The sequence below is a fragment of the Bos grunniens genome, chromosome 6 (genome assembly GCF_055505025.1).
Source record: "Bos grunniens cultivar Pamir isolate PY7600 chromosome 6, Bosgru_T2T1.0, whole genome shotgun sequence".
In the NCBI taxonomy this organism is placed as follows: Eukaryota; Metazoa; Chordata; class Mammalia; order Artiodactyla; family Bovidae; genus Bos; species Bos grunniens.
Window position 1 is genome coordinate 92,490,784 of NC_141170.1, and position 14,129 is coordinate 92,504,912.

A 14,129-nucleotide genomic window follows, 5' to 3' on the forward strand; every position below is an offset into this window, starting at 1 on the left:
GAAAGGCACTAACTTCAGGGAGGGAAACTGCTTGCTTTTACTATAATGTCAGTGATTTTTCAGACATATTTTTTACTTCCTATACAGTGGAAAACAATTTAAAATGCCAGATTCCTTAAAGTTCAACAGCTCATAAAACACCATTTGTAACAAAAACTTGTAACTATCTAAATAAAAATTAAATTAGAAAATCTGTAATTATAATCAAAATAAGGTATATATTAATTAATCAAACTTCATACACATACCTACTTGTGCATAACAAATTTTTTAGAGGGGCCCAGGTGGATGCTAATCTTTTTCTGAAGCTAAGAAAGTAATACATTTGGCCAACAGGTACATGAAAAGATGCTCATTATTGCTAATTATTACAGAAATGCAAATCAAAACTACAATGAGATATCACCTCACACCAGTCAAAATGGCCAACATTAAGAAGTCAACGAACAATAAATGCTGGAGAGTATACCAAAAAAGAAAAAAACAGAACCCTCCTCTAACTTCCGGCAGGAATGTAAATTGGTGCAGCCATTATGGAGAACAGTATGGAGGTTCCTTAAAAAACTAAAAATAGAACCATCATATGATCCTATAATCTTACTCCTGGGCATATATCCAGAAAAAAAAACATAATTCAAAAAGACACATGTACCCTAATGTTCACTGCAGCACTATTTACAACAGCCAAGACATGGAACCTAAGTGTCTATCAAGAGATGAGTGGATAAAGAAGATGTGGTATTTATATACAATGGACAGTCAGCCACCAAAGAGAATTAAATAATGCCATTTGCAGCAACATGTATGGACATAGAGATTATCATACTAAGTGCAGTAAGTCAGACAGAGAAAGAAAAATATATATGATATCCATATGATATCCACATATAACGTGGAATCTTAAAAAAAAGAACTTATTTACAAAACAGAAATAGATTCACAGATTGAAAACAAACTTATGGCTACCAAAGGGGATGAGGGGACGGGGAAGGACAAAGTAGGATTTGGGGATTAACGGTTATAGACTACTGTGGATCAAATAGATAAACAAGGACCTACTGTATAGCACAGGGAATTATATTCAATATCTTACAATAACCTAGAATGGAAAAAACCTGAAAAAGCATATGTACATGTATAACTGAATCATTTTTCTGTATACCTGACACCAACACAACATTGTAAATTAGTTACACATCAAGTGAAAAATGGTTATTGAGAAAGAAAATTACTATAGATTAAATTAACTTATTTCAGTTAACAATTACTGGATACCTGCTATATTTTAGGCATTTTTCCAGACATATTTCTATTATTAGAATTATTATTTTATTGGAACTGTAATGTTCTACATATACTACCATTAAAAAAAAAAAAAAACAGGTAGGTCCGTGGCCTCAAAATGACCCTCTAAGGCAAGCCATGAGAAATGCTGGTATTTGTGATTAAAGAAATGGAGGGGTGATCGGGTCATGCCAACAACGGATAAGATGAACAGCTGCAGCTAAACGTGAGGGGAGAGGAATTCAGGGTCCAGCAGGCAAGGAACGGAGCAGCTACTTGGCTCGAAACCTAAACTCTCAGACAGATCTGAGAGGAAGGAAAGGAAGTTGCCAAAGGAAGCCTGGAGATACAATCTCTTCCAGTAGGTGAAACACCAAAGGAAACAAAGTTCCGCCAGAAAAGTCGTGTCATACAGACAGCGCTTCCCTAGCAGAGCAAGTTGAGGCTCCTGGACTCTGACAACACCTCTCCCAGGTGATAATGAATCAAAAGCCTACACCTGTCCCAAGCAGTCACCCGTTCACACCTGATTCCAAGGTCAGCGGTCACAGAGCACGTGCGCCCTCAGGCTGTGCCTGTGCGTCTCACTGAATCTTTATAATTATCCTAGGGATAGGCATTACTGTTAGCCACTTTTTGCCCATAAGAAACAGACCAGCATGATGACACAGCTGTTCACAGTCACAAAGCTTGGCCGTGCCAAGGCCAATGTCTGAACCCTTAACCCCTATTTTAAACATCTCAATGTTCTCCGCATTGTTTGCGGGGCAGAGGGTAGGGGGAGTGGGAAGCTGGGGTGAGGAAGAAATAAAGAGTAAATGTATCATTTTTTTAAAAATCATCTTGTAATTTTATCTGGAGCACATCAGTGCAAAACAAATAACAAATCCCATGGGCATATTCATTTAGTAATAAAAAACCCAAATAGGACACATGTGAATTCATAGGTTTAGTTCATCACCACAGAATCACCCAACACCTAATAGCTTGTTTAAATGAAGTATGAACAATATTAGAGATGACAAAGAATTTCAGATAATACCTATGCCATCAAGCTTAATCTATTCAATGTGCAACTTTATGTGCAATTTAATTGGAAGCTTTTTTGTCTCTGCTGACTTAAAAGCCACATATGGAATCCATACGAAGAAGGAGTTTTTGAGTCTGCTCATTCCAAAGCACAAGAATAATGCATAATAAATAACCTGAATACTTAACATAAGCCAGGTTGATGTTAATCAAAGTGACCGCCCCAAACTGTTTAGTAGAACCAAAGGCGGTCAGAGCACTGGGACTCAGTAAACTTGGGCAGTTCAGCCAGCACCCAGCCTCCAGGTCAAAGGCCAACTTCATCCTCATTCAAGGAATAAATGGTACACAGATACCTTCTCCATCGTCCTCAGCACATCAAATCCGCCAGGACGCCCGCCGCCGTCCCCTCCTCGCGCTCTCCCCACGCAGCGAGGCCGGAACCGCGGAGCCCACGGAGACGCTCTGCGCCCAGAACACCAGCTGTACCTGCTTTGTAAATTGGGAGCTTTGAAGCAAAGGTTGATGGGAAAAAAGAAAGGATTCTATTAAGAGGGGAAAAAAGGTGGGGAAGGGGGCCAATATCTAGAGGTGGAACCAATTTTTCAGGTCCATTTCAATATGTAAGTCTTGAGATTATATAATCAAGAATTATACCTGAGTGCCCATACCTGAGCACTGAAAAGACTCGACAAAGAATACTCAAATATTTGAACAGCCATTCCTCTTCAAAATAATTCCAACCTTCCATGTTTTTATCAGCAGGCTACCCTTTTTAAAGTATGAGAAAGAGATTTGGGAGATTTTACCCCCAAAACAAAAAGTCCTATTTTCTCAGTTCTGGAATTAAATTCACAGAAAAGGGGGCAGGGGGAGGAGGGGGATTCAATAGAAACGATGCTTGAAATGAAAAAAATGCATTCTGAAAGGTTCCTAGCAATAATTAATGATTTGTTGGTGCCTCCAGCTAGGCTGTAGTAATTTCATACTTCAAAAGAGTTTATTTTCTAGTCTTCATCCAAGAACCAAAACAGCAAGAACAGTGTTTTTTCCTGCTTAAGTATTAGGTACTAAGACTGATGATCTCTTGAGTTTTATTTTTAACTTAAAAAAAAGTTTCATTTAGTTTGCATCTTTATACTGTTAGTGGTAGTCGCTCAGTCTTGTCCAACTCTTTTCTATCCCCACACTGGACTGTATGTAGCCCGCCAGACTCCTCTGTCCGTGGAGTTTTCCAGGCAAGAATACTGGAGTGGATAGCCATTCCCTTCTCCAGGGGATATTCCCAAGCCCAGGAATCAAACTCACATCTCCTGCATTAGCAGGCAGGTTCTCTACCGTCTGAGCCACCAGGGAAGCCCTTGCATCTTTATAGGAAATTATAATAAGGAAATTTTCATCTTTCATCACAAATTAGGGCTTCCCACATAGCTCAAACAGTAAAGAATCTGCCTGCAATGCAGGAGACCTGGGTTCAATCCCTGAGTCAGGAAGATCCCCTGGAAAAGTACATGGCAACCCACTCCAGTATTCTTGCCAATTAAATTATTTGGAGGTCATATAGTCATTTAAGTAGTGTCTCTTTCTTTATCCAAAGAAAGCATATATCTACTTATTAAAAAAAAAAAAAAAGCCAAAGACATAAATCAACATTTACTATGCAAAAATTCCAAGGGTATATATCAATTTTAAATGGAATATATGTATTTCAAAAATATAAAAGATATTTCAGTCCTCTTTTTAGTGAAACTAATCCTTTCATTTCTATAAAAGGATGAATAAGACATTATTTTCTAACTTTTATCCAGTTGTTTCAGGCCCTCACTGGAAAGCAACTGTAAAATTCTCAGAGAATACAGTAAGAATACTAGGGACTATTAAATATTACAGACAGGAAAAAAATTAAAATGCCACATATAATGATCTTATCGAGTCACCTCTTCACTCAAATTATTCTTTAAAAAACTAACAGACAAAGCTAAAAAGTACTAAAAAGGAAAAGAAAAAAGAAAAAAAACAACAACACTATTTTCCCAGGATTGCAGTTATGAGATTAGAAAAAAAAAAAAAAATACCAAGCAGCTTTACTCACACGAGTTGTCATGTGGGCAGTTGCTGTCCATCCTTGAATAAGCAGATACCTTCAACAAAACATTCAATGGGAACAATGTAGTTCCTAACTACATTTTTCTGCCCAAGTAAAGGTCATGCTGAAAAACATCTAAAGCTAAGAGCTCATGTTTGAAAGGTTTTGTTTTTCAGTTACTGAATGCTATAACTCCTTCCTTTAAAAGTACAGGGGCTTTCAAATGCCTAAAGCAGATTTATTGATTTTTTGTTGTCATTGTTGTTGTGTGAAATTGATGTTTATTCACAGGGTATTTGTTCTGTATGTTGAAATACTTATTCTAAATGTTGTCCTGAGGGGGGAAATACTGGTAAAGTCAGAAGAAATGCTTAAAAGCTAGTGATGGAAAAGCACATTTTTACTTCACAAAGTTAAGTAACTATGGTTTGCTAAATTCAAGTTCTCGTAGATGCCTGCCACTCAAACTCTAAAATGGGCTTTTTGTTTATTTTGGGGTGTTTGTTCACTGCTCTCAGAGGATTTGACTAAGACTCTCTACTTTTAATAAAATTAAACTGAAAGTTATTATTGGGAATGCAGTACAATTTCTTTTTCTTAAAAAAGCATATTAATGTTGATGTATTGTTTTTACAATAGAAAGGTGTAAGTAAAGTACCCTGTTCTAACTGAGCTGAAGCTGAAGCTCCAATACTTTGGCCACCTGATGTGAAAAAACGACTAATTGGAAAAGACCCTGATTCTGGGGAAGACTGAGGACAGAGGATGAGATGGTTGGATGACATCATCAACTCAATGAACATGAGTTTAACCAAATTCCAAGAGATGGTGAAGGACAGGGAAGCCTCCTAGCATGCTGTAGTCCATGGGGTCACAAACAGTTGGACACAACGACTGAACAACAAAAACAAATTCTAAAAAATGCAGCAAATAAATGAATTCATTCCAAATTGAACATAATCAATAGTAAATTGAAGGAAGAGGAGACAGAGGAGTAGAGGAAGAAGCCCACTGAGATAGGTTTCCAACTATTTCAGGTTGACTTTCTGTTTGTCTAAAATCCAATTTCCCAAAGCATTTTCCCTTTTATACCTAAGATGTAATTATTCACTGGGGCTGGGGTTAGCAACTCTTCAGAAATTGGGAGTACCCCTCTTTTTCCCCAATAGTAAATAGAACCTAGAGTAGGCAGAAATTTGAACACATCCCCCCAGTCATTTTCCCTCTAGAGAGTCGTGAATCTTACTAATAGGTCTCAGCTTATAAATGCATGTCTTCCTGCAAATTACTTAAAAGCAGTGTTCCCCAAAGTGAGATTCCCTGGTGACCTCTGGTGACAGAGGAGACAGTTTTAGAATACAGCATTAAACAACCTAGAAGAAGAAAGTCATTTCCTTTTCAACTCTCTCCTAATCCTCTGGTCTAGTCAAGGAGAAAGTCTCCATTTGATGACAGGATGTTGAGCACTTGGTATACTTGTTAACCTCCACTGTCACAAAGGAAAGTAAGTCTGTAACTCAGGCCTGCCAGCAGGCACCGAGAGCTACCTAGACATTAACAAGCCATATAGTTGTCATTGTATGCATCTGAATATTGATATTTTTCAAGTTTCCTTTTTAAATAAATGTATTTAAGGTTTAAAAATGGAGTCGATTTAAAGGAAAAATAGTTTGAAATGGTCTAGATCCTTGCAACTGAAAATGAGATCAGTGAACCAACAGCATCAGCCTCACCTGGGAGCATGTTAATGAACCAGATCTTAGGCCCTTCTCAAGCCCACCGAACCAAAAAATGCATTTTAATCAAGATCCCCATGTGACTTAAAATTTGAGAAACGCTAGGGGTAGCACAAACGTCAGTCTGAAACCATGCAGGCCATTCGTTTGGGATCTGCTACTTTGGCTCATCAGCCATCCTTCAGACACTCAGCCAGCAGAGGGCAGGGGGACCAAGACGAAACTCCAGTGCCTTCCCTGGCAAGTCGCAAATCATCAACGGATGGTGAGGTCAGTGAGCGAATCTAAAGCAGCACTTTGGGGGTGCTATGGGTAACCTAAAATGACTTTAAATATGGGTAACCTAAAATGACTTTAAATATGCTCTTATGAATGGACTTGTGGACACAGCGGCAGAAGGAGAGGGTGGGATGAATTGAGAGAGTACCTCTGACATATCTACACTATCACGTGTAAAACAGTTAGCTAGTGGGAAGCTTCTGTAGAAGGCAGGGAGCTCAGCTTAATGCTCTGTGATGACCTAGAGGGATGGGATGGGGATGGGGTGGAAGGAGGCTCAAGAGGGAGGGGATACATGTATACATATAGCTGAGTCATAGTTGTACAGCAGATACCAACACAACATTGTAAAGCAATTACCCACCAATTTAAAAAAAATTTTAAGTGCTCTTATAATATCCGATCGTGCCACACAGATCATCTTTTTTACTAATGAATAATATAATGAAAATTCTACCTAACCTTCCCTTCATCCCTTCTCTCTTCCTTCAATGGCTGGGGCTTTCTGAAAAATTTCAGCATGGGAATGAGGGCCTACGCTCCTTGCACCTACTGAATTAGCATCCCCTGGCCTTTTCTCCTAGAGTTAAGGCCAGTTAGAGAATTATGCTTGGAAAAAGAAGCTTAGGTCTTTTGCATCAGGTGACACTGCTGCTGCTGCTAAGTCGCTTCAGTCGTGTCCGACTCTGTGCGACCCCATAGACGGCAGCCCACCAGGCTCCCCCGTCCCTGGGATTCTCCAGGCAAGAACACTGGAGTGGGTTGCCATTTCCTTCTCCAATGCATGAAAGTGAAAAGTGAAAGTGAAGTCGCTTAGTCGTGTCTGACTCTTAGTGACCCCATGGACTGCAGCCCACCAGGCTCCTCCGTCCATGGGATTCTCCAGGCAAGAACACTGGGAGTTCTGACCAAAATCCTACTTCTTCATCAGCAGGAAAGACATCCAGGGGAAATTCTGAATTATCTGTATCGCCAACTCAGCGTTCACCTTCACAACCTGAAAGAATGTGTTGGAAATACAGAGTAAAACAATGACTAAAATACACAGGACTTATGATACTACAAAAGCTAAATACATATGTTTACAGCCATCTAGGTATTTTCAAAACATCCAGATTTAACAGATTTTAGTAAAATGTTTCTATTTCTCCCAGGTGCTAGGCCTAACACCAAGATCCAACAACAGAAACTCAACTTCCCAGTACAAAACACCAACATGAGACAGTCTGGTTTTGCTGAGAAAATGAAGAGTGAATCCAATTGGGTAAAGAAAGATGGGAACATTAATAACAAACAATCAACAGGAATTCATGGTCTGGTATCCATGATAAGACTTACATGCCATTCATTACAATGAAAAGAACACTGTGAACATTTGTTAGATCCTTTTTCCCTTTAGTTATTCTGGGAATGTACTTCTGTAGGCAGAACATTACAGAGAACAAAAAAATATATGTTACAGTGTAAGATTACTGTAACAGTTCTGAAAGAAGTCAAGAAAATCCCACCAAAATGAAATTATAGGCATAGAGGAAAATAAGAGTAATAATTGCTAATACCTATCGATCATTCCAAGCAGTTTATATATACTAACTCCTCTAAATCCTCACAACTATGAGATAGATGCTGGGTCTTAATATTACTACTAAAGATGCCATTTTGCAGATGAGGAGACATAACTGTAAGGTGAGTAAGTAGCCTAAGATCACAAGTCTGGGAATAAAACTGGGTAAAAATTCAGACACATTCAGAATCCAAACTCCTTACCACCAGACTGCTGCCTACCACCAGACCACCAGAATGCCCAACTCAGGGTAAACATTTTATTACTCTCTAATACTGGACCCTACAAAGAATTCTTCTAAAAGGTCAATGACTGTGGAATCTTCACAAGTGAAGGGGCTGGGCTATATTGATAGGACTGTACCTTAAAACAGGAAAACTGAGTTTTGGCATTAAATGCTTCAGAAGTGATTAGAACTACTCACTTGGCAGAATTAAGTTTTAAGGCTGCTTCAGGGAAATATTAACAGTTGGGGGAAATTTTTGTTGGAAGCAAAACATTATACTTTGAGAAATGCTTAAGTCAAGTATTCCTCTTTTATTAGGACGACTTAATTAAATACAAAGCATTAAAATAGCTGGCCTGAATATTTATTAGAGCACCAGCTGTTCCCTCCAGATTTTTAGAAATTCAAGATGAAGTGCCAAGTATAATTTAGAAAAAAAACAAATTCAACAAGTAGAAAGAGCCCTATGTCTTGCAATACTTATCCAAATAGTAAATAGTAGTTGGAAGAGCTATAGAACATTACTATGCCTTTTCAATGAGAAGAGCCAAAATGTTTGGCCAACCACTTCCTAACGCTATTTTGTTACTGAGGTTGGTGATTACATTACTTAAATATTATACCTTATATTTCATAATTAATGATTCTTTATGTACAGACAGATAATACCATAGTGCTAACCACAGAATGTGTATACCACTCTGGGTGTGTTTATGAGTGCTGATAACTATGCTCCAGTTGAACATCTCAGAGAAATCATTCAGATTTTAATTCAAAATTTTATTTCTTTCAGAGACTTACGGACTTATGGAACGAACTTATGGTTGCTGGGGCTGGGGGCAGGGGGAGAATGAGAGGAAGGGATAGTTAGGGAGTCGGGGATGGGCATGTACACCCAGCTATGTTTAAAATGGATAACCAACAAGGACCTACTGTACAGCATATGGAACTCTGCTCAATGTTTATGGCAGCCTGGATGGGAGGGGAGTTTGGGAGAGAATGGATACATGTATATTACGGCTCAGTCCCTTCTCTGCTCACCCGAAACTATCACAACATTGTTAACTGGCTATACCCCAACATAAAATAAAAGTTTTTTTTTTTTAATTTTATTTCTCTCAAAAGATTTCCACTTTAGGTGCCCAGCCATAATTGAACACCTAATTCTTATTTTTTTGTTTCAAAAGGGAGTAGATAAAAAGGAGTAAGTCAGAAAAAAATGAAAAAACGTGTTATGCACATTGCAACTTTTCTTTCTAAGGAAAACTGGAAGATATCTCCTGTTTGCTTTACTGTCAGCTCTTCATGACAGTGCTGCACACTTAGATACGAGAGAAGAAATGTCCCTGCTTGGCATGTCGGCAGAGGGAAGTCAACAAAACTGCCAAGGAAGAGCACCTTGGACAGGGAGGCAGGTTTGTGGAGAAGAGCAGCGTCTGCTGTCCTGCGTCTGTGGTTAGACCCAGTCCACTGCACTGAAGTCTGCGGGACCACGAAGGAGAAAGAAGAAAACGTCTGCTTCTTCGCTGTTCCTGTCCAACGAATAACTAGCTTCTACCCCTATACGATGCTAATTTTTAGCATAGTAATTGCAGCACAAGAGGTTCTCTCTAGCGGAGATGTTCTCCTTTTGTTTTTAGGGTTTTCAGGTTTAAAAATAAACTGGCATTTTTGGATTAATAAAAAAATTCCATGAGGGATAAAATAGGCCACATAATTTTTTTTCTCATAAGCGAAGAACACTAGCTATGTGTGCTGGTGCAGTCAGTCACCCTCTGGTCAGAACCCTATACCACCTACTCCCAGCTCCCCCAGCAACCCTTCAGAGAGTAATAGCAAGAGATGACACATCTTGCCAAGAAAAACAAGCTAGAGCTTCTCCACTTCAGCTGGACATCAAAATCACCTGCAGGGATTTTTAAAAATCCCCACTAATACCAGGGCCCCATCCTGGACCTACAGAATCAGATTCCCAGGTGGGAAGACTGAAATTTCCTAACAATTCACTGATTATGGTGCTGTGTCCATAAAGGGGTGAAATATCAACCAACCCTATAGAAAGTGAAAAGTGAAATGTGAGTCACTCAGTCGTGTTCCACTGTGAGACCCCAAGAATTGTAGCCCATCAGGTTCCTCTGTCCAAGGGATTCTCTAAGCAAGAATACTGGAGTGGGTAGCCATTCCTTTCCCTAGGTGATCTTCCTGACCCAGGGATCAAACCTGGATTTCTTACATTGCAGGCAGATTCTTTACCATCTGAGACATCAGGGAAGCCCCTAATCAGGGAGAGGGACTTCCAATGCATGAAAATCCGTAAGAGAAAAACCTGTATGAGGAATAACTTTTTCTAAACATGCCTTGACCTTCAAGATTGAAATTTATCTGAAGGCTAGAATGCTGGTTTTCAATTGTGTGTTTAAGCAGTAGACCCCTTTTTCAAGCAAAACTCTTCATGGTATCTCAAAATACCAAACCTACTATCTGAGCTGCTCCAGGAGCAACAAAGGGCAGAAACCCTCCCACTCAGGCCCCATACACCTTAAGGAAGCCTACAGCTGCTGGAAGGAAGTGAAAACCACTGGGCCAGAATAAGACATTTAAATAGGATAAATATATAGTACTAAATCTAAATGCAAATAATTAACTGGAGGGTTAGGGCTTTTGATTAGCACTTAGCCTAGGGAGATGGGTTTAAAAGAAGTTCACTTGAAAAAGAGATGAAGGTTTCATTCCACTAGAAATTCAACTTGAGCCAACAATGTTCTCTGGCTGCCAGGAAAAGCATGTGCAGTTTAGCCTGCATTAATAACTACTGTTTGTACCGAGAGAATGACCTTTTAGAAAGCACTTTCACGTGTATGGAGAAGGAAATGGCAACCCACTGCAGTATTCTTGCCTAGAGAATCCCATGGACAGAGGAGCCTGGCGGGCTACAGGCTATGGGGTCGCAAAGAGTCGGACACGACTAAGCAGCTAACACTTTGATGTGTATGATCTCATTTAATACTGGATAACAACTCTGTAAGCTATTGGAATTATTTTTGCTGTATTTTAGATGAGCAATGTGGAAGGCCAGGGTTTGATCCCTGGGTCAGGAAGATCCTCTGGAGAAGGAAATGGCAACCCACTCCAGTATTCTTGCCTGGAGAATCCCATGGACAGAGGAGCCTGGTGGGCTACAGTCCATGGGGTCACAAAAGTCAAGACACGACTGAGCAACTGACACTTTACTTACTTTAGATGAGCAACTGAGGCAATAATGTGTAAAAGTAGCTTATTCAAAGATGAATCCAGGCTCTACCTCCTAACCTAGAACTTAAGGGGGACTTCGAGAATAACAACCCACCAGTCTCTGAATGGTAGGAACAGCGTCTGAAAAAAATGTGTTCCATTCTGGTTGCTGCATTAATAGGACCACAGGCAGAGTACAATAATCAGGGCAAAGAGCAATCTGGAAATAGTATATGAAGAACACATGAAAAACCTAAGAGCCTCTAAAGATGGAAAGCAGAGGGTTTAGAAATTTGTAAATAATGAAGGTCTATGCAGAGGCAGATAAGTCTTATATCACACAAGAGCAACCCAGGCCCTTCCCCTTCTCCTTCCTGAAAAATTCAGTCTTAAAGCCATGAGAAGGGACAAAGGAAGATAGATAGGCCTTTGTGCAGGAACGGGTATGGAGAGAGATGTGAAAGACCAGAGCCAGGTCTCAGAGAAAGGTGTTCACAGTGGGATGCAGGTTGGAGCACCAACAGGTAAGGAGAGTAACCAGGTAAGGGTCATGGGCAGCAGTGGAAGACTGGCTACAGAAGGGGAGATTTAATCAAATGAGTAAATTGTTAAGAACGATGGGAGCCAGGATTCTCACTGTCAAAGAGGTAGTTACAAATATGGAAAAGAAAAAAACTAAAGTAAGCCCTGTGGTGTCAGACAGGGATTTGAGATACCAGCGTGAACTCATGGTTTTGAAAATATATAGCTGGATATAGAAACACAGATGTAAACCTGTGTTATGTGTGCATATGTGTATACACACATATTCCACAGTCCTGTCCATTAAAAGAGCCCAGAGGTGGTGATAGCCTCCAAGCAATGAGCATACTTAGCCACCAGATATTGGTTTCTACATATCATTCTCTAGGCAAAGGAACTAGGGCTCCTTGGAGAAATAACTGATACAAAACATGACACTAGTAAATTACAAAATGAGCTTGGAAGATCTTTTTCTGAAAGAAAGCAAAGATGCGTTCAAAGAATGATGGGAGTTAAAGGGCATAAAGACACTGCCACTGACTGCCAAGCCTGGGACCAACGGGAACATTAAAGTAAGTAATGAGAGTAACAGTTTAATTAAAACATACTGGAGACAAAGAGACCAAAAGTTCTCACTGATATTAATTAATTAATTGAAATTTTGATGAGGAATGGGCTATTTACATAATTTCACAATAACTTGCCACCAAAAGGGAAAAAAAGTCACTTTATGATGGAGAAAGAGCAGGCAACACTTCAGTCAAGTGACCATCATCAGTAATGGAACAAACAGAAACAGAAATCAGTGCCCCTTGATGGATGCAATGAGAGGAACTCAGTAATTATCCTGCTAGAGATGGACAGCCTGAATCTAACAATGAGAAAATGGCAGGCCAACCCCAATTAAGGGACATTGTACAAAATAGCTAATTTAAAATCTTCGAAAGTGTCAAAAATCTGACCAGTGAAAGATTGAAAAAGACTAAAAGACCCAACTATATACAATGTGTCTTCTGAACTGAATTCTTCTGCTTTAGAAGACAAGATTGAAATAACTGAGAAACTTGAATGAGGTTTAAGATTTAGATGGTGGTAATGTATCAGTGGTAAATTCCTGGCTTTGATGACTGCACTGTGATTATCTTGGAGAACATCCTAGTTTCAGGAAATATACACTGAAGTATTGGTGTGTTTGATAGCCATTTGCCGGCAACTTTTTCTCAAATGATTCAGGATAAAAACAGATAGTACCACTTGCAATTTCTCTGCAGGTGTGAGACTGTTTCAAAATAAAAATTTAACAACAGTAAATTAGGAAAATGGACACTCCAGGGGGAATGATTCCATCTAGTTTGCAGGAAAGATGAAACTCTCAAATGATTAAAGTGGTCCCAAAGAAATCCATCCTAAGGAGGGTTGGCCAGATGCTACAGGGAAAATGCCTCTCTGAATAGTAAGTGAGAGGAGAGGAAGTCTATATACTCTCCAATGATTTCGTAATTCATTCACTCAACAAACATTTATTAAACACCTACTGTGTTTCAGACAATATGCTAGACACTGAACTTATGAAAATAACTGAGAGTCCCTGCAATTGAAGCCTTTAATAAGTCTAATGAAGGATGATGATTCGGAAGTCTGAAGGTACCATTTTAAGATAGTCATCAGCATTACATATGGAAAGAAGCATGTGACTCAGGAACACTGTCTTTAATATTCCATTTTTCATTTATGAATTATCAACAGACTATACAATAGTTTATTATTCTATCATACTCTTTAACAACATTTTCATCCTAACTTTTCTGTGCTTGTGGGTGGTGTTAATTGAGGCATATGCAAAAACCTTATCACTTTTCGATTATGAACAGATGTAAATGATTTACTTGATGTTTTATTTTAGAGTAACAAGCATCTTCTAAAATAAGTTTAAAGTAAGAAGCTAGGGCTATAGTTATTGCTAGAGACTTAACACTTTAAAAGTGGACCCTGATGTGGTCACCACCTCAAAAGTCACTCCACGTCTCTGTTCTTCAATTTCTACATCTGTCACAAACATGTCATAATGTGCTTGTACGATGCTTTGAAATGTTTAGAAGAAAGACACCATAATTATAAAGCTCTGTTAAAATACAGGTTGCTTTCACGTTTGGCCAGAGACTAACTACTACT

General features: G+C 39.2%; 1 protein-coding gene across 5 annotated transcripts in view; it reads right to left on the reverse strand.

Moving 5' to 3' along the window:
- The window catches only part of TSPAN5 (tetraspanin 5), a 335,779-nt gene that overhangs the window by 157,781 nt on the left and 163,869 nt on the right, over positions 1 to 14,129 (reverse strand). The window contains exon 1 of one of the 5 annotated variants that reach the window (XM_086406687.1): positions 2,670 to 3,457. The exons of the other annotated variants lie outside the window; for them this stretch is intronic. Coding sequence (XP_086262813.1) covers positions 2,670 to 2,678 — 9 coding nt within the window. The 5' untranslated portion in view covers positions 2,679 to 3,457. Of the gene's footprint in view, positions 1 to 2,669; positions 3,458 to 14,129 lie in introns of those variants that run through there. 5 annotated transcript variants of the gene reach the window in all.